The sequence below is a fragment of the Arachis ipaensis genome, chromosome B05 (genome assembly GCF_000816755.2).
Source record: "Arachis ipaensis cultivar K30076 chromosome B05, Araip1.1, whole genome shotgun sequence".
In the NCBI taxonomy this organism is placed as follows: Eukaryota; Viridiplantae; Streptophyta; class Magnoliopsida; order Fabales; family Fabaceae; genus Arachis; species Arachis ipaensis.
This window is the reverse complement of record NC_029789.2, coordinates 98,990,929-99,009,018: the sequence shown is the minus strand read 5'-3', so window position 1 is coordinate 99,009,018 and position 18,090 is coordinate 98,990,929. Positions and strand designations below refer to the sequence as shown.

General features: G+C 39.6%; 2 protein-coding genes across 2 annotated transcripts; both read left to right on the top strand.

The window, feature by feature from the left end:
* Positions 6,020-7,647, top strand: LOC107640796. Its single transcript, XM_016344295.1, has 2 exons — positions 6,020-6,559; positions 7,537-7,647. The coding sequence occupies exons 1-2, from the start codon at positions 6,020-6,022 to the stop codon at positions 7,645-7,647; spliced, it is 651 nt and encodes a 216-aa protein (XP_016199781.1).
* LOC110272070 lies at positions 10,389-10,985 on the top strand. The gene has a single exon (XM_021123875.1). It carries the CDS (start codon positions 10,389-10,391, stop codon positions 10,983-10,985), a length of 597 nt encoding a protein of 198 aa, XP_020979534.1.

Here is an 18,090-nt window from a genome sequence, read left to right as displayed (position 1 = left end):
TTAAAAAAGGGACAATCATCAAGGGCACAACCTTTTCTCAAAATCAAACAAGTTCACCATTTCAAAGGAAGAAATCAAGAAGATACCATCAGAAATAGTAAACAGCGTTCGAAACCCTAAAAATGAATCAAATACCAGCAAACAAGGAAAGGTTCTACAAAAATTAAAGAAACCCTAAAATAGCACGTAGAGCAGAAGCAAATCAGACACAGCAAAGCAAAGAAATATTTAAAAAGAAGTCAAGCGAATATCAAAACTTTTTCGTAGGCAAGCATAAAAAGACAAGTCACAAGATGAAAACTAACCTGTAGAAGAAGGAGACAAAAAGCTACTCGTAGAACGAAGCAACGGTAAGCCCACACCAACAAATCACTCCCGAAAAGCAAAAAGCACAGAGACGTAAAAGCTTGGGAGCAAGTGAAAATCGAGAAATCACAAAAGGAAGAAAAGTTCCAAGTGAAGCAAGAAGAAGAGAATCGAAGAAGAGAAACTCTTTGAAAAATTTTGAAAAGAAGTAAAGAAGTGGGAAGCAAAGGAAACGGCGAAAAGGGCGGTTAATGAGCATTTAAAACATTTGCATGTTTCCAATGAAGTACAAAAACGCGTGCTACAAGGAGAAACGTTCCGCATTTAAAGCTACTTAAAATGAAGTTCTACAGACAGACCCAACAAAAGAATGCTCGAGTTCGGCTTCCTCAAAGGGGATCGAAGTTCCAAAAAATTCGACCTTAAAAGAAAGACCGAGCCCGAGCAGGGGCACTGTTCACACCCTGGGTCGAGCTGTCTGACCCGGGATGTTTAACAACAAGTCGACCGACCTCTTCAGGTCAGGACTATCTGACCTCTTCTCAAAGAGCTTGGCCAAATTACCAGGAAAAGCCCAAATAGGGCCCAAACAGAGGAACACGACCCGAATTCAAAGGCAGTCCAAAGTCTACAAAGATAACGGCGGTTCCCTTAAAGATAAGATGACTTCACTCAAAGATAAGATAAGATAAGATAACTATCTTATCTCCAGAAAGGTCACTCCATACTACTATAAGTACACTGGAGCACCCAGGTATAACTCATACTCTGATTCTACTAAAAACCTACTTAATACCCTTGCTAACTTAAGCATCAGAGTCCCTTGCAGGTACCACCACCCTCCGGTGACGAAGGATCAGCACCACCACCAAGTCCAACAAGTCGGACACAGCGGCTCCGGCCACCATCAACAAGTCGGACACAACAGCTCTGACCAGTACAGAAAATCTCGTCCGAGATCGACCTACAATTTCAGGTAACCCTCGGAACAGTATCCAAGGGGTTGGGTTGGTAAAAAAGGGAAAGAAAATAAACCAAGCAATTAAAGATAACAACTACTAAAAAGAGGCATTCATGGCAAGGGTTGAGAATCTAGGCTTTCTATCCTATTCATCAATCATATTACAATGATTAACAAGAGCTCATCCTATTTAGTCATCTCCAACATAGGAAGAAGGTATAATGTTATCTTCACTTGAGAGAAAGTCAAATAAGACTAGTTAATCTCAATCCAAAAGTCCTAATCAACTTACTAATTGAAATAGCAAGAGATTAGAGTCAATGAAAATAATATTAACTAACAACTCTAGATCACCAATCTAAATTGGGTATTAATGACTCAAGATTATCCAATTTCTCTTTCCAAGCCAAGAATGCTCAAAAACTACTCTAACATCTAACCAAGCATTTTGTCAAATACTTGGAAGGCATAAAAGGGAAGCATAGTAAAAGCGCAAGAATAGTAAATCAACAACTACCAATTGCAAGGAATTAACAACAATAGCTCAATTAAACATAAACAACATGAAAACATAAAATTGCGTTAAATGAAAATCCAAATCCAACAAAGTGCATGAACATAAAAATGACATCAAACAAAAATTAACAAGAGAATTAAGAAGAATAAAGATGTAAGAACAGGAAATTATAAAGAAAACAAGATGAAAATAAGGATTTAAACCTAGATCTAAGAGAAATTACCCTAATTCTAACCTAATTCTAGAGAGAAGAGGGAGCTTCTCTCTCTAGAAAACTACCTACAACATGATACTAAGCTAATCTAATTGCTCCCCCTTGACCCATCTTGAATTTTACATGAAATAGCCTCAGAAATGAGTTGGACATGGACCTGGAAAGCTCAAAAAGTGTCCAGAGCAAATTCACTTTAAGTAAGTCATGTAAGAACTGCAACTAATCAACTGGTTAATTAAGAGATTGGTTGCCCAAATTAGGCTTCAAAAATTTAGAGTGAGAATTTGAGGATTTAAAGGTGATTTTCGGACTCAGTAGGTCTTTCTGAGTCAGAAAATGTGCTTTCCGCGAAAAACCGTAAGAAATCGCGAACTGGCAGTTGAACCAGTTGAACCGGTTCAAGTCTTCCCGGTACCGCATGAGGAAAAGTGAAAACCGGCGAAAATCTTAGAAAAATATTAGGGATGGAAAATCAGGTGTTAATTTTAAAGGTTTGGCGCGAAGTTGGGCCAAACGGGCTAAAAACGCTAACGGGTTGGACCAGGCCCAAGTTGGGCCCAAGCCCAACATATAAAAGGCTCATTAAATGAACCAAATCTACCACAACACTAAACAAACACAACACTCATGCTGAAAAGAGAAAGGGGAGGAGAGGAAGGAAAAACACTATTCACCTCCTTCTTTTCTAGCTAATATCTTGAGCTACGGTGCTCCGATTTGTGTGCCGTCAGCGGCTACGCGTTCCTTGCAAAGAGTCTACAAATCCCATGTAAGAAACAGGTACGAAAAGCTCGAATCTCTCTCAGTTTCTCTCCTCAAAATTTTGGGTATATAGGGTTTTTTATTAAATGAGTTTTTGTGATTCTTGGTGTTTAGGTTTGCTCTAATCCTTGCTTAGCCTTGGATTCTTGCTAGTAAATCTGTTGGAAAAGGTAAGAGCCACTAAAACCTTGTGAATTTATGTATTGAAACCCTAGGTTGATGTGAGGTGATTTATATATATATAGTTTGATTATTGTGGCTTTTGGAGCTCTTGGAACTTATTTGTGCTTATTGGAGTGGATTTGAAAGCTTGGAATTTGGTTAAAAGCTATTTGGTGATCAATTTGAGCTTTGGTGCATAAAGGGAATCGGCCAAGGTATGGTTTCGGTTTCCTCTATGTACTATATAATATTCATCGATACATAGGCTAGTGACCAATAAGATAGGTTGAACTAAAATGATGGTTGGTGTGTTAAATATTGATGAATTGATGAATGTTGGGTTGATTTGTGATGAATTTTGATGATATGATGTTGTTGAATGATTGTATGGATTGGAAGTTGGTTCCTTATAATAATTTTAGTGTTGTGATTTTTGAAATGGTGGGTTTGATGGTGATTTTGATCATAAGTGTTATATAGTTGATGTTGGAATTGGGAGTAATGAAATGAGAAGGAGAATGTGGTAAGGTTGGTGTATTATGGTATAACTAGTACATTTTGATGAAAAGTGGTGTTTTGAATGGCTTGATGTGATTTGGTATGGGTATGGTAATAAATTTTGGAAATTCTGAAGCTTGGTAAAATTGGGTTTTTGATGAACTTTGTACGATCATAACTTTTGCCTCGGTTTTGGAAATTGATTAAAATTTATTTATAATTGAAGATCTTTGAAAACTCTTTAAATCGATATAAAATTTGGAAAAATTGGGATTTGTAGAGGAAGTTATGATCCTTCAAAGTTGGTGTTAAAAATCTGAAATTCTGCAAAGTTGTAGAACTTCATGATTTCTGATATGTGCGGAAGCACAGGTCTGTGCGGACGCACACCCTGCAAATATTTCAACCTGTGAGGACGCACACACCTGTGCGCACGCACAGGTAGGAAAGTGTGTTCTGTTTGCAGTGCTAGCACGGCTTCTGCACGCACATATCCAAGGAAAAACTTCAAGCTGTGCGGACGCACATGTCGGGAAGGTCAGTCTGTTGAGGGCGCTGGCACAGGTTGTGCGAGTGAATAGCTTTTGAAAATTTTGTCACCTGTACATACGCACACCCCTGTGCGTACGCACACATCTTAAAATCCCCTGGGCATGCGCACGCACACACCCCTGTGCGGCCGCACGCGTCCTGTTTCTTAAACATTTTCTTGTTTTTCAACTATTCTACCTTTTCAACAAGGTTGTAAGCTTCTAAAACACCATTTTAAGAGTTTTGGGCTTGATTTTGAGTATTAGAACAAGAGATATAACGTTAGGTTGCTAGAACACGGTTTTATGATAAATTAGAAAACGGAGGCTTAGGTTTCTGGCGTGCTGAGAATGATTTGACGTTGGGTGGAGGATGAGTGATATATGAAATAAGGAATGATGAACTTTTGACATTGGAAACTGAGTTATGAAAGGGACAGTGGTTGAGGTGAGTCGAGGACTCGGATTGAGACGATGGATCTCTGTGTACTGAAAATGTTTTCTGAAAACTACTGAAATATTATTTTTACTGAGAAAATGAGACACTATGCGCCCGGTAGGGACGGCGGTTGGATCCCGCCTGTCGAGGTAGCGGCAGCGGCATAAGGGTGGTGGTTCGTCCTGCATGCATTGAGATGTGAGGTCAGTGGCAAGAGTATCCCGCTCGCATCCCTTCAGACCTATAGAGCGTGCAAGCGCCGGTACCTGGACAGTGATCCGGGAACTATATCTCAGGGGTTCCCATATGAGAAATCCGAAGGGCGACGTTTCCATGGAGATGTGTCGGGTTGGCAGTTGAACCGACAATGTGATATCACAGCCAGTAGGGCAGGCATTCATCATATGCATTCCCTATCTGTTTGTTTGCTTTGCCGACTTGTAATTGTATGCCTACTTGAATAACATGCCTATTTTCTTACTTGATCTACTTGAATTGTATGCTTTTACTTGTGAATTACTTGCGTTGCTATTAATTGTGCTTTCTACTGGGATTGAGGAGGTTCGGAAGGCGGTGGTGATGGGATCGCATGCAGGATAGGTTGGTGAAGGCTGTAGGACAGCGGTGTTTAGTTAGAATAGAAATCCGTTAAGATAGATTACCCGGCTTATTTATGATGAGGTTTATATTATGCTTATTTGTTTTAGAATGCTTTAAGCTTGAATCTTGTGATGGATATGGAGCTTAGGATTGCCTTTGGCGTCCCGGGGTCTTATATCCTACATCACTGGGCACTGTTACCAGACTGAGAACCTCCAGTTCTCATACCATATCTTTGTTGTGTTTTTCAGATGCAGGTCGCAACCCACCTCGGTGAGTTGCTTTGGGATGGTGACAGAAGCGGAGGATCTTAGACTATTTTGGAGTCTTTTTGGTTTATCTGTTTATACATCTCTCTTTTGTATTTTGTTTAGCCTAGAGGCTTGTATTATGAGCAAAAAACTTGTATAAGCTGTTTTAAAACTGTCAAGTTTCTATATGATCTGTATATGGCTAGCCAGCTTAAACTCCGCGAGTCGAGGCTAGTTTCTTATGACATTATACTATTATACTATTACATTGTTTATATCACTTCTATTTCTTATGCCTTAAGATAGTACGGTTTGCGCTTTTCAAATCCTGTCTTTGAGCTATATCTTTCATCGGGCTTCAAGATTATTATATTCCTTCTATATATATACTATGTATGAGCTTAGAACTGTCGTAATCTCTGATTAACCTTTGCTTTACGATGCGAGGTAAGGCTTAGGCTAATTAGGGTGTTACATGTAGTGGTATCAGAGTGGTTCGTCCTCGTGAGCCTGAGGGATAGACCGATTGTGCTTCATTGCATACTCTGTGTGTCTTTTCTTTGATGCTATTAGGTTATCTACTTGATATATGCGTAGCATGCTTGTTTGTGAGTGCGTGTTTGGGATAATTGAAACACTAGGCTTTTGATATTGAGACTGATCACCTTGATATCGATTGTTTGGTATAGACAGGAACCCTAATGGCCACTCGCGGGCGAGGTCAAACACGTACGCGAGAGAGTAGGAATGAGCAACCAACTGATAACCATGCCGAGTTCATGGCGGCCATGGCTAACTTAGCAAACACCATGGAAGCGAATGCTGCTGTGACTCTGCAAGCTGTGCAGAGGTTAGGCCAACCGGCGAAAAATGGCAATGGGAACGGAGAAGGAAATGCCAATGATAATGCTGAGGGAAATGTCGATAACATGGGAGTAGTTCAAATGACCTTGGTAACGTTCCTCAAGGTTCATCCGCCAACTTTCCGAGGGTCCACAAATCCTGTTGAAGCAGACCACTGGTTCCAGGCTATGGAGCGTGCTTTACAGGCGCAGCATGTTCCTCTTAATCAATATGTAGAGTTTGCCGCTTATCAGCTAGCGGGAGATGCCCAGCCCTGGTGGCAAGCTGAGTGTCGTTTGCTACAGCTTCAGAATGCCGACATTCCATGGGAGGTGTTCCAAACGGCTTTCTACAAGAAATACTTCCCTGAGTCTGCAAGGAAAGCAAAAGAGATAGAGCTAATGCAGCTGAAGCAAGGTTCCATGTCTGTGGCTGAGTACACCAACAAGTTTGAAGAGCTTTGTAGGTTTTCTCGGGTGTGTCAGGGTGACCTAGAGACTTTGATGAGGGAAAAATTATTCCACACAAAACTCACCGACAAGTGTACCGGGTCGCATCAAGTAGTAATTACTCACAAGAGTGAGGTCGATCCCACAGGTATTGATGGATTGAGCAATTTTAGTTAGGTGATGAATTTAGTTAAGCGAATATTTGATGACTTGAGTGATTTTGATTAACAGAAGCTATATTGCAAGAAAATAAAAGTGCAGAAGGTAAATTAGGCAGAAAAGTAAAGTGCAGAAGAGATAAATTACAGAAACCTGAAGTGCAAGAAAGTAAAAGAGCTAAAACTTAAATTGCAAGAAAAGTAAATGACTGAAACTTAAAGTGCAAGTAACTTAAATTGCTGAATCTAAATTGCTGGAAAATGTAAATTGCATTAAGAGTAAAGGGATTTGGGTGTTGGGATTCAAATTGAACTAGAAAATGTAAACTAAAGTAAATCAGAGAGTTATGATATGAAGAGATTCAGCTCAGTAGCAAAACAGAAATGGAAAATTGCTTGAAGAATAAACAGCAAGAAAACTTAGTTCAATTATGAAATTCTAAAAGAAAAATTGAAGATCGAAGAAGAGTAATGAGATCAGAAAATGGATCTAGATCTCCATTGCTCCCTTGACCAATCAGAAAAGGAATTGCAGAAGAAATGAAAATGAAAACAGCAAAGAGAATTCAGATCCAATTCTCCAATTCTCAGAACTATATAAAAGAAAAGCAAAGATGATTCTCAGATCAAGAAATTCAATGGAGTTCTTCAATCTCAATTCAAAACCCAAAACAGAAAGTATAAGTTGCAGAAGAAAAAAAATGAAAACAGAAAGCAAATTAGATCTAATCCCAATTCCCAAATTCAAAATGAAAATTTAAAAGTGAAAAGCTAAAAATGAGCAAAAGGTCCTTTTACAAATCAAATTAACTCCTATTTATACACTTTCTATTTTGGTCTTCAAAGCTTGGAATGGGCTTTTCAAATGTGGCCTTGAATGAAGGTTGGATCTGGGTGGCTTTGGTTGAAATTGGGTTGGAGGCATGCTCCAGTGGAGCATTCAGTTTGGTTTTGTGAACTTGGCGTTCACTTAGCATTGTGTGCCTTCCTCGTGCCAACCCTTCTTGCCTAGCGTTCACTCTTTGAACACTACGTTCAAATTGTGAACGCTACACTTGATACTGAGCCTTCTTCCCATGAGAAGCATGAAAACGTTGCTAAGAGAGAACGCAACGCTATCAATTTTGAACGCTACCCTTCCTTGTGCATGCTTCCTTTCCCTTGGTGCTTGATTGAATGGATTCCTGCCAGTAAAGAATTTTTATAGAAATAATCGCGTTGTAAGTATAGTTTCTAAACCAACAGAGAATCCTTTCGTACAAAAACTTTAGTTGTCACAAGTAACAAAACCCAAATAAATTTATAACCGAAGTATTTAAACCCCGGGTCGTCTCTCAAGGAATTTCAGGTGAATATGAATTATTATTGGTCATGGAAACAGGTGTATTTTTGAATTTTTGAAATAGGGAACAAGTAATTTAAATGGCAAGGAAAGATAAATTAATAATTAGAAAAATCTCTTGCAAGGTATAAGAACTGGAAATCCCATCCTAGTTATCCTTATCAGGTGTGATGAGAATTTTTATTGCTCCCACTTAGTTAACTCTTACTAAATAAAGGAAAGTCAAGTGGACCAATCAATTTGATCCTCAAGTCCTAGTCAACTCCTGTGGAAAGACTAGCTTTAGAGTGATCCAAATCAATCAGCAATTCCCAATTTTCAATCAACTGCTGAGTCTGATAACTCAAGTGTTACCAATTACTTAACCAAAGCAAAAAGGAGAAAAATCTAAATTAAATTGAAAGCATCAATAACTGAATAAAACAATTATAAATCTGAAATACCTCAAATTATATTAAATAGAATATTCAAATCTACATGGAAAGATTCATAAGCCAATTTGGCAAGATAAGTAATTAACAAATAAAAGTATTAGAGTAACTAAAAATAGAAGAGAATATAAAATTAAAGTAAACATTGAACCTGGAATGGAGTAATAACCATAAAGTAAAAGAAATCCTAATTCTAAAACCTAAGAGAGAGGGGAGAACCTTTCTCTCTCTAAAACTACATCTAAAACCTAAAATTGTGTATTATGAATGTTTTATCAATCGTTGTTCTTGATTCCCTCATTCTCTGGCTTCTATTCTGTGTTTCTGGACTTGGATTTGGGCCGAAAAAGGGTCCAGAAATCGCTGGGGGTGACTTCTGCAATTTTCTGCACGTGGCGTCCGTCATGCGTGCGCGTGGGTCACGCGTTCGCGTCATTTGGAGTTTTTCCTTGTCACGCGTGCACGTCAGTCACGCATACGCGTCAGTTGTGTTCTGCTCTAGGCATGCGTCCGCGTCGTCCACGCGTACGCGTCACTGCCATTTCGCGCTAGACACGCGTCTACGTTGTCCACGCGTGTGCGTCGCTGCCTTTTCTTCAAAACTCCATTTTTGTGCTTTCCTTCCATTTTTGTATGTTTTCCTTTATGTCCTCTAAGCCATTCCTACCCTATGAAGCCTAAAAATACTTAACACACAGATCACGATATCAAATGCTAATGAAGGTTAATTAAAATAATTATTTTTAAGGCATAGGAAACATGTTTTCACATATATCATAAAATAAGGAAGGAATTATAAAACCATGCAATCCATATGAATAAGTGGGTGAAGAATTGATAAAAACACTTAATTGAACACAAGATGAATCATAAAATAGGGGTTTATCAGTGCTCCCTTGTTTCCAAGCCAAAAGTCACGAAAAAGTTCACAAAAGTGAACGTAGCGTTCCCTTTGGAAGTGAACGTTACTCCAAAAGTGTTGCTAAGTGTGGTTCTTGGGCCTTAAAGATGCTTATCACTTGTGCATCAATTTCATGCCAAATATAGATTGCTATATATCGTTGGAAATCTCTGATGTCAGTTTTCCAATGCAACTTGAAGTGCATCAATTGGACATCTGTAGCTCAAGTTATGGTCCTTTGAAGAAGGCATGGTTACGCTGTTTTGGAGGCCGAAAACGTTCACTAAAGTGAATGTGGCATTCACTTGCTTGAACGCTGCATTGGAGGCCAAAGTTAACACCAGCTTTTGAGGCCCAAACTTAATGTTCACCCCCATACTATTATATATCGTTGGAAAGCTCTGGATGTCTACTTTCCAATTCATTTTAGAGCGCATCATTTAAAGCTCTACAGCTCAAGTTATCCTCCTTGGAAGGTGGAGAGGTCAGCTGACCTTACTGCAGGTTGATACTATGTTCATCTTTGCACTTTCGGGGTAAGTTTTCTCCTTCAGATGTAGTGTCCACCATACAGTGCCATATATGCTTGGAAAGCTCTAGATGTCTACTTTCCAATGCCACTTGAATGACCTCATTTGGAATTTTGTAACTCGAGTTATTCTTGTTGGAGTGTAAAGAGGTCAGGGTTGCAAATCCTCTTTGCTCCTCCTTGAGTCTATTTTTACTCTTTTGCCACCTTGGGGTTGTGATTCTTCTTTTAGTGCTTTTATTGCTCCTTCTCCTTCATCTTTTCACCTATCATCAACCAAACAAATACATCAAAGCTTGGCATAATCATCAACTCTTGCATCATTCATATTATCAACTAAATCTTGCAAGAAATCAAATGAAAATGCATAAAATTACCAATCTTTGATTGAATCTAAACAAGCATGAAATTCTCACTCAAACACTTACTTATTGCCTAAAAATAAATGAAAACCAAGTGAAAACTAATGAAATAGGCTTGTGAAACTAGCCTAAGATGACTTGTCATCAGACTTTTGAGAGCTGGAGGTACATTAAGTACCAAAGGGGTTTGAAGGACAACATTATGACTGATGTGGCTCCTATGGAGATCCGTGTCTTCTCCAACTTGGTGAATAAGGCTAGAGTAGTGGAGGAGTATGCCAAGACCGTGGCGGCATCTAAGGACACTCATGGAGGGAGCTCTAGTCGTGGGCGTGGCAAGTACCTTCATCCGAGAGGACAAAGCTTCAAGAGAGGAGAATATGCACCTCAAAGTCAAGGAGGCTTCAAAAAGAACACACATGACCATATTCAGCATGGCAAAGGGAGAGAAAATCAGAGTAAGGGTTCTTCGGATTTAGCCTGTGATCGTTGTAGACGTTTTCATCCATATGACTCTTGTAAGATTGGTATAGGTGGATGCTTCAACTGTCGCTTGCCTGGTCATTTTACGAGGGATTGCACTCATGGGAGGAATCAGAATGCGGGCCAGAGTCAGCATCAAGGTCGGGTCTTTGCTGTGAATGCCAAGGATTCTTCTAAGGTGGATCCATTGATGAGAGGTATATGTCTAATTGGTGATAAATCCTTAGTTGCATTATATGATACTTGAGCTTCGCATTCGTTTATTTTGTTTGCTAAAGTTGAGGAATTAGGCTTGAAAGTGTCAGAGTTACCTTTTGATCTGCATGTACATACTCCGCATTAAACAGTTATGACAAGGTCAGGTTGTAGACAAGTAGGTTTCAAGCTTGAGGGTAGAGAGTTTATGCATGATTTGATCTGTTTACCAATGGTAGGGCTTCAAATGATTTTGGAGTTTGATTGGTTGTCGAAGAACCGGGTTTTGTTGGATTATTTTGAACGGACAATTCGGTTTATGCCGGAAGGAGAAAATGGAGTAGTAGTAGCTACGTGGTATTACATAAACTCTATAATGGTGCATTGTAGTGGGGAGGAGTGTCAGGGTTATATTCTGTTGGCTACGTATACGTTGGGTGATGCCCAGAACTTAGATCAGATACCGGTGGTTAAAGATTTTCCAGAAGTGTTCCTGGAAGATATCCCTGAGTTCCCACCTCAAAGGGAAATTGAATTTGCGATCGAATTGGTGCCGGGAGCCGAACCAGTGTCGATTACACCGTATAGGATGGCTCCGATAGAGCTGGTAGAATTAAAGACTCAGTTGGAAGAGCTTCTAAATAAGAGGTTCATTTAACCGAGTGTATCACCGTGGGGAGCGCCAGTTTTATTGGTAAAGAAGAAGGATGGAGGAATGAGATTGTGTGTGGATTACCGACAATTGAACAAAGTGACTGTGAAGAATAAGTACCCGCTGCCAAGGATAGATGACTTGATGGACCAATTACAAGGAGCTAGAGTTTTTTCCAAGATTGATTTGAGATCCGGTTACCATCAAATAAGGGTGAAGGAAGATGATATCCCTAAGACTGCGTTTAGGACACGCTATGGACACTACAAGTTTGCGGTAATGTCTTTTGGGTTAACAAATGCACCTGCTATTTTCATGGATTACATGAACAGAGTGTTTCGTCCCTTTTTGGACAAATTCGTGGTGGTTTTCATAGATGATATCTTAGTTTATTCTAAAACAGTGAAAGAGCATGAGGAGCACTTGATGATTGTGTTGCAAATTTTGAAGGAGCGGAAGTTGTACGCTAAGTTGTCAAAGTGCGAGTTCTGGAAGGAGGAAGTAAAGTTCTTAGGCCACGTGGTGAGCAAAGGAGGAATAGTTGTAGACCCTTCTGAGGTAGAAGTGGAGATGGAGTGGGAAAGACCGATGACGGTGACGGAAGTTAGGAGCTTCTTGGGCTTAGTAGGATATTACCGAAGATTCATTGAAGGATTTTCCCGGATTGCATTACCGATGACGAGGTTAACAAGGAAAGAGGTGCCATTTGTGTGGACATCAGAGTGCGAAGAGAGTTTTTAGTCTTTAAAGCAGAGAATAACTTCAGCACCTGTTCTAATCTTACCAGAACTGCATGAACCGTTTGAAGTATATTGTGATGTGTCACTGAAAGGTTTGGGTTGCGTGTTGATGCAACATCGGAATGTGGTGGCCTACGCATCGCGTCAGCTGAAATCGCATGAGATGAATTACCCCACTCATGACCTGGAATTAGCGGCGATTGTGTTTGCATTGAAGATTTGGAGACACCACTTATACAGAGTAAGGTTTAGCGTCTTTTCTGATCGTAAGAGTCTCAAGTATATCTTTGATCAGAAAGAGCTAAATATGCGCCAGAGAATGTGGATGGAATTGCTTAAAGATTATGATTTCGAGTTGAATTATCACCCTGGAAAGGCAAACGTATAGCAGATGCTCTGAGTCAGAAATCTTTAACAATTGCTTGGATGAGAATCAAGGAAGAAGAGCTAGTGGATAAGTTCGTAGATCTTAAGCTGGATATTGGTGAAGTTGCTAGGAGAGCTTGTTTGAACCAGCTACAAATCTCAAGCACGTTTAAAATAGAAATACAAAGGGCTCAGCAAGATGAGCAGAGGCTCCAACAATTGTTTCAACCTGTTGGTGATAAGAGGTGCGAAGAATTCACTAAGGATGATGAAGGGTTATGGAGATACAAGGGAAGAATTTGCATACCAGATGTGGGGAATTTGAGGCAAGATTTATTGTCAGAAGCTCACAACAGTGGGTTTTCCATTCATCCCGGAAGCACGAAGAAGTATTATGACTTAAAGAAGATGTTCTGGTGGCCGGGGATGAAAGGTGATGTAGCAATAGTAGTATCCAAGTGTTTGACTTGTCAAAAAGTCAAGATAGAGCATCAGAAACCGTCAGGAATGTTACAATCACTTGAGATTCCTCAGTGGAAGTGGAAAGGAATTGCTATAGATTTTGTGACCGGTTTACCGAGGACTAGATCGAGATTTGATGCGATTTGGGTGATCGTGGATCGCTTAACCAAATCCGCTCATTTTCTGCCTATTCGAGTGAACTGTTCTATGGAAGAGTTAGCAAGATTGTACATCAAGGAGATAGTAAGGTTGCATGGTGTGCCGTCGAGCATAGTATCGGACCGTGATTCGCAATTCACTTCAAGATTTTGGGGCGCTTTCCAAAGGGCTTTCGGTACGAAGCTATGTCTCAGTACCGCATATCATCCGCAAACAGATGGACAATCAGAAAGGACTATTCAAACATTGGAGGATATGCTGAGAGCATGTGTTTTAGATCAACCCAGAAGTTGGGACCGATACATGCCATTAGTGGAGTTTGCGTACAACAATAGTTTTCATGCGAGCATTGGGATGGCTCCGTATGAGGCTTTGTATGGACGGAAGTGCCAGTCTCCACTTTGTTGGTATGAATCTGGTGAAGCAAGTGTATTGGGTCCAGATGTGGTAGCAGAGACTACTGAGAAGATTAAGAAAATACGAGAAAGGATTTTGACTGCTCAGAGTCGACAAAAGAGTTATGCGGATCAGAGAAGAAAACCGTTAGAGTTTGAAGTAGGAGAACATGTATTCCTTAAGGTAACACCGACAACTGGGGTTGGAAGAGCAATCAAGACCAAGAAGTTGAACCCAAGATACATAGGACCGTTTGAGATTCTAAAGAGATTCGGGCCGGTGGCGTATCAAGTCACTTTGCCACCTCATCTGTCTAATTTGCATGACGTATTCCACGTGTCACAGCTCCGTAAGTACACGCCGGATGCGGCTCATGTGTTGGAGCCTGAATCGGTCGAGTTGGAAGAGAACTTGACTTTCCAAGTAACACTAGTGAGGATCGATGACACTAGTGTGAAGAAGCTGCGAGAAAAGGATGTTCCATTAGTTAAAGTTGCTTGGGAGCAAGCCGGAGAAGAAGAGCACACTTGGGAAATTGGAGTCTGAGATGCGAAAGGATTACCCCGAGCTTTTCTCAGGTAATTCAAATTTTGAGGGCAAAATTTCTTATTTGGTGGGGAGAACATAAGAACCGCAACTAATCAACCGGTTAATTAAGTGATTAATTGCCCAAATTAGGCTTCGAAAAGTTAGAGTGAGAATTTGAGGATTTAAAGGTGATTTTCAGACTCAGTAGGTCTTTCTGAGTCAGAAAATGTGCTTTCTGCAAAAAACCGTGAAAAACCACGAACCGACAGTTGAACCGCTTGAACCGGTTCAAGTCTGCCCGGTACCGCATGAGGAAAAGTGAAAATCGGCAAAAACCTTAGAAAAACATTAGGGATGAAAAACCGGGCGTTAATTTTAAAGGTTTGGCCCAAAATTGGGTCAAACGGGCTAAAAATGCTAACGGGTTGGACCGGGCCCAAGTTGGGCCCAAGCCCAACATATAAAAGGCTCATTAAATGAACCAAATCAGCCACAACAATAAACAAACACAACACTCATGCTGAAAAGAGAAAGGGGAGGAGAAGAAGAAGAAACACTATTCACCTCCTTCTTCTCTAGCTAATATCTTGAGCTACGGTACTCTGATTTACGTGCCGTCAGCGACTACGCATTCCTTGCGAAGAGCTCTACAAATCCCATGTAAGAAACTGGTAAGGAAAGCTCGAATACCTCTCAGTTTCTCTCCTCAAAATTTCGGGCATATAGGATTTTTGATTAAATGAGTTTTTGTGATTCTTGGTGATTTATATGTATATAGTTTGATTATTGTGGCTTTGGGAGCACTTGGAACTTATTTGTGCTTATTGGAGTGGATTTGAAAGCTTAGAATTTGGTTAAAAGCTATTTGGTGATCAGTTTGAGTTTTGGTGCATAAAGGGAATCGGCCAAGGTATGGTTTCGATTTTCTCTATGTAGTATATAATATTCATGGACACAGAGGCTAGTGACTAATAAGATAGGTTGAACTAAAATGATGGTTGGTGTGTTAAATGTTGATGAATTGATGAATGTTGGGTTGATTTGTGATGAATTTTGATGATATGATGTTGTTGAATGATTGTATGGATTGGAAGTTGGTTCCTTTTGATAATTGTAGTGTTGTGATTTTTGAAATGGTGGGTTTGATGGTGATTTTGATCATAAGTATTATATAGTTGATGTTGAAATTGGGAGTAATAAAATGAGAAGGAGAATGTGGTTAGGTTGGTGTATTATGGTATAACTAGTACATTTTGATGAAAAGTGGTGTTTTAAATGGCTTGATGTGATTTGGTATGGGTATGGTAATAAATTTTGAAAATTGTGAAGTTTGGTAAAATTGAGTTTTTGATGAATTTTGTACGATCATAACTTTTGCCTCGATTTTTGAAATTGATTGAAATTTATTTATAATTGAAGATCTTTAAAAACTCTTTAAATTGATATAAAATTTGGGAAAATTGGAATTTTGTAGAGGAAGTTATGATCCTTCAAAGTTGGTGTTAAAAATCTGAAATTCTGCAAAGTTGCAGAATTTCAAGATTTCTGATATGTGCGGATGCACAGGTCTGTGTGGACGCACACCCTGCAAATATTTCAACCTGTGTGGACGCACACACTTGTGCGCACGCACAGGTAGGAAAGTGTGTTCTGTTCGCAACGCTAGCACGGCTTGTGCGCGCACATATCCAATGAAAAACTTCGACTTGTGCGGACGCACAGGTCGGAAAGGTCAGTCTGTTGGGGGCGCTGGCACAGGTTGTGCGAGTGAACAGCTTCTGAAAATTTTTTCACCTGTGCTTACTGATGCGGGCAGAAATTGGTGAATTAAAAATTTATTAGAATATGTGCGTTGCAAGTATAGTTCTTAACTCACCAGAAATCCACCGCTCAATTTAGAAAGGTGTCACAGAAAATTGAAATTTAAAATACTGGGAGTATGAATCACAGGTCGTCTCCCAACGAGTTGCAGGAAAGGGTGCTATTTTATTAATCAGATGTTTTCGAAAAGGTTTGAGTTGAGTAAATAGGAAATTAAATTGATGAAATTGAATAATGTAAATAAAAGCCTTGACTGGGAGTTGATTACATGGAAGCCCTATTCTTGATGGAACACTCTTAAGATTAATTGACAATTGAGAGTTATTTCGTTTAGTTATCATTTACTAAGTAAGGGAAGGTAAAACAAGTTGGAATATTGTTCTATCCACAAGTCCCAATCCACTCTTGGGAGGATTGGTGTCAGGAATTAGAAAGCAAACCAACAATAACCCAATTACAATCTTTCTCTTGAATCTTCCAACTCAAGGGTTCCTTTCAATCAACTCCCCATCAAGTTAGGGAACTACTCACTCATTGTAAAGGTAAAATTCATAGCATATAAAAAGGAATTAAAGAAAGATATTGTAAATAAAAATTAAAAATAGTCAATTAAAAATAAAAGTGATCCTTGTATTAAATAATCCTAAAAAGATTCCAATGGTAAAATTAAACAAAGCAAAGAACATGGAAGAGTAAGCCAAGTAAAGAAAACAAACTAGAATGACGAAGTCTTGATGAGATAATAACTCTTCTCAATATCCCAATGCAAAAAGCTAGAGAAACTAAAATCCTAAGAACTATCAATGTCTCGAGAGAGAAACCTAGGGGAGGAGTAAAACTAGATCCAAAAACTAAAACTTATGTAGAATGAATGTTATCCCTGGTTTTTTCATGTTCTCTGGCTCTAGTCTGCTGTTCTGGGCCAAAAACTGGGTCAAAATAGGGTCCAAAATCGCCCCCAGCAAATCCTGCAGATTATGCAGATCGCACATGTCACGCGATCGCGTCATCCATGCGAACGCGCTTTTCCTCGCCACGCGTTCGCGTCGTCCACGCCTCTGCGTCGCTCGTACTTTCCCAATCCGCGCGGTCGCGTGAGCCACGCTGCCGCGTCACTGCGATTTCTCCTCTTTCGTGCAGTCGCATGAGCCATGCGGCCGCGTCACTTCTCGCTGGTTATCTCCCCAATTTCTTGTGTTCCTTCCATTTTTGCTAGCTTCCTTTCCAATCTCCAACTCATTCATGCCTCATAAAGCCTGAAACGCTTAACACAGAGATCACGGCATCGAATGGAATAAAGGAGAATTAAAATGCATAATTAAAAGTCTCTAGAAAGCAGTTTTCAATCATGTAATAATTTCAGGAAGGAAATATAAATGCATGCTAAATTAATGAATAAGTGGGTAAGGATCATGATAAAACCACACAATTAAACACAATATAAACCATAAAATAGTGGTTTATCAACCTCCCTACACTTAAACATTAGCATGTCCTCATGCTTAATTGAAGGAGATAAAGTAAATCCCCTTAAGACCCATCGATCCATACTTAAGATTCCAATACGTTCAATATATCCAACCCAACTTCGAACCCAATTAATTTCTAAGTTAAATATTCGAGTGAACTGGTATGTACATAGGGATGGATGGAACCGGGGTAATGTTGGAACTTTTCTGGAGTACTACAAACGTAACCATATAATTGACAACAACTAACCAATCCTCTTCTTGTTTTCAATCTTTCGTACTAATCTCTTCCTATCTCACTAATGGGATATGTGATCTCTCTAATCTCGCATGTATGTAGTAGTCACTCCCAAGTTACGAACTTAAAGGTACAAAGGACGAAAGTATTCGATAGAAGAACGTGAAAATAGACAGAATGACATATTACTATCTTAATCACCTTAAACTAAACATTAACAAAACTTCTCGAATAAATGAAAACTAGTTCACCTGTCCTTAGTATATCAACGTAAGTATATATATCCTAACGTAACGTAACGTACTCAAAGACGTACAAGTATGAAT